Source organism: Phytophthora parasitica (genome assembly GCF_000247585.1).
Source record: "Phytophthora parasitica INRA-310 unplaced genomic scaffold supercont2.1, whole genome shotgun sequence".
In the NCBI taxonomy this organism is placed as follows: domain Eukaryota; phylum Oomycota; class Peronosporomycetes; order Peronosporales; family Peronosporaceae; genus Phytophthora; species Phytophthora nicotianae.
The window spans coordinates 1,370,751-1,372,945 of record NW_008634126.1 but is presented as its reverse complement, the minus strand read 5'-3'; the positions used below and the strand labels follow the sequence as shown (position 1 = coordinate 1,372,945).

Sequence of the window (2,195 nt, the reverse complement as noted above, 5' to 3'; positions counted from 1 at the left end):
AGAGGGGGTTAAGCAAACTTGCCCCATGATCAAATCTCGTGCTGAAATCAATATAGCAATCAAGTTTTATCAAATGACTGCTGCAACAAAAAGAGTGGATAAGCAATCAGTTGGCAAGACTAACCATTTGATCACCAACAGGATAACAATAATGTCGAGGTGGTTAGTATGTAATAAACGGATAGCATTACAATAGTGCCCCAAAATAGTCCGACAGACCATCTTGTGCATTGTTCCTGGTCCAGGAGTGACCGATCGAATAATAAACATTAAAATAACACCTTCGAATCGACCCAAATTACCTTTTTAGTGATCGAAACGACCCCACTGGTGATCAATCGCGCTACCTCCTTAATTTTTCCCATCCAGAAAACCCTCTCGATTTGAATAGGGATCAGAAACTAGAACGCTTGCGCTTAGGCCGAGAGGGCTAAAGAAAGTCTCAAGTATTGAAAACCTCAGCGCTTTCGATGGAAAAAATACTCTTTAACGTGGCCTTGCAGCTTTTCCGCTTCAATAATGCCTCGAATTTCCCATCCGCAAAGGGCGGCAACGACCTAACGACCGAAGCTGTTACTAAAGAAAAGCTATGGCAAAGTTATGAGCGCAGTGATCAACTCAGCAAAGCTGATCACTGCGCTCATACTGAGAAGAAAAATCTTGGCGTTTGTGATCTATTGACATGCTTTAAGTCCTTATTATGCGCTCTGAGCTTACCTTACTGTACCACGTCGACCAGTTATTCTTTTGCCCAGTCGACGGTTCATTCAAGGCTCACCAAGCTAGACAAATGCATCCGGTATCCGTATATACTTCACCGAGTTGCTCAGCGCCTAACGCTGAACTCCGTCAGGTTTAATATATCAACCTGCCCTGCGATAGGAGGGAAGAGGATGAATAAACAAACACACAATCGAGGAGACTTTTTATGGTGGGGTGGCCGATTGTTAAATACTTTTGCAAAGGATTGTCTAGAACCCCGGTCTAAGATAGCCTAAATTTTAAAAAGGTAGAATACAGTGCTTTCAGCACATCTCCGTTTACGCTCTGTGGGGTATTGCTCAGACGACTCACCGACGGCAAGGACGACACCACGCTGACGACCGACACCACCGGCGCTTACCGACATCCAAGGAGGCCCCGTCATACTGCACGTTCGCAAACAAGCGCCGTGTAAACTGCGGAGCTCGTCAATAAGCACCGATGGTTGGTGCTGCGAAGCTGGAGAGTGCTGCCGCAGGGCACACACCCTTGCATGCCAGAGTAGGAGTAGGAACAGGAGTAACTATTGCGTCTCTAATGGAACTCACTTCGCAATCTACTTTGCAGCGCGCAAAACGTCATAGCTCTCAGCGAAGTTTCGCCGTGGACGTGGACGAAACTTTGGACCACGACGAAACTTCTCTAAGAGCGTAAACAGAGATGTGCTGAAAGCATTGAGTTCTACCTTTTTAAAAATTAAGGCTAACTTAAACCTAAACCGGGGTTCTAGATAATCCTTTGCAAAAGTATTTAACAATCGGGTACGACTCGTGGACCAGGATTATTACCTCCCAGTCATGGTCCGAGATGATCACTGCAAAAGATTGGGGGCCAGAGAAAATGTGAGGCGCCTTTCCACCAAGTATACATTAGAGCGCTTAAGCAGTTCAGAACGAAACGCAAATCTGAGAAAATCTGATAATTTTTTGGTCTTATACGTTCGTTTCGTTTGGAGGTGACGATTAATTGCGTCTCCGCTTTTTACAACGAAGCGGAATCAGTGGTGGGCTGGTTTTATCCTCTCTACAGCCTGTTCTTATGGAATCGGACAGCGACGACGATATCTTCGAGGAACGCCGCGTGGCGAGGGAAATGCTTGATGCTTCACGGTTTAAGCGGCTCCATGGGGGCTTGGTGACTGCATCCCGACTTCGACACTATGATATTGCATTACTCTGCGATTCAGGACCACAGTTCTCCATCCACCCGTGTCCGGTTTACTCAACGGCAGCTGTGGTGAAGCGCCAGTTGGCTTTGGTGAACAAGAAGCTGATTGATGGGAAGTGAGTGACCCGATCTAGCCCTGAGACTTGTGGTCGACGACGGTGCGTCAGTGATTACGTCATCATCCAGGAGGATTACGTAATCATTGAAGTGAATCGACATGATGCAATCAATTGGATGCACGATCTACCGATAAGGACGCGATCTAC

General features: G+C 46.6%; 1 protein-coding gene across 1 annotated transcript; it reads left to right on the top strand.

Annotated features, from left to right (window-relative positions):
• Window positions 1–1,800: 1,800 nt before the first annotated feature.
• Window positions 1,801–2,128, top strand: PPTG_20718 (hypothetical protein; the record flags this gene model as incomplete). Its single annotated transcript, XM_008892916.1, has 2 exons — window positions 1,801–2,045; window positions 2,116–2,128. The coding sequence occupies 2 exons, from the start codon at window positions 1,801–1,803 to the stop codon at window positions 2,126–2,128; spliced, it is 258 nt and encodes an 85-aa protein (XP_008891164.1).
• Window positions 2,129–2,195: the final 67 nt, after the last annotated feature.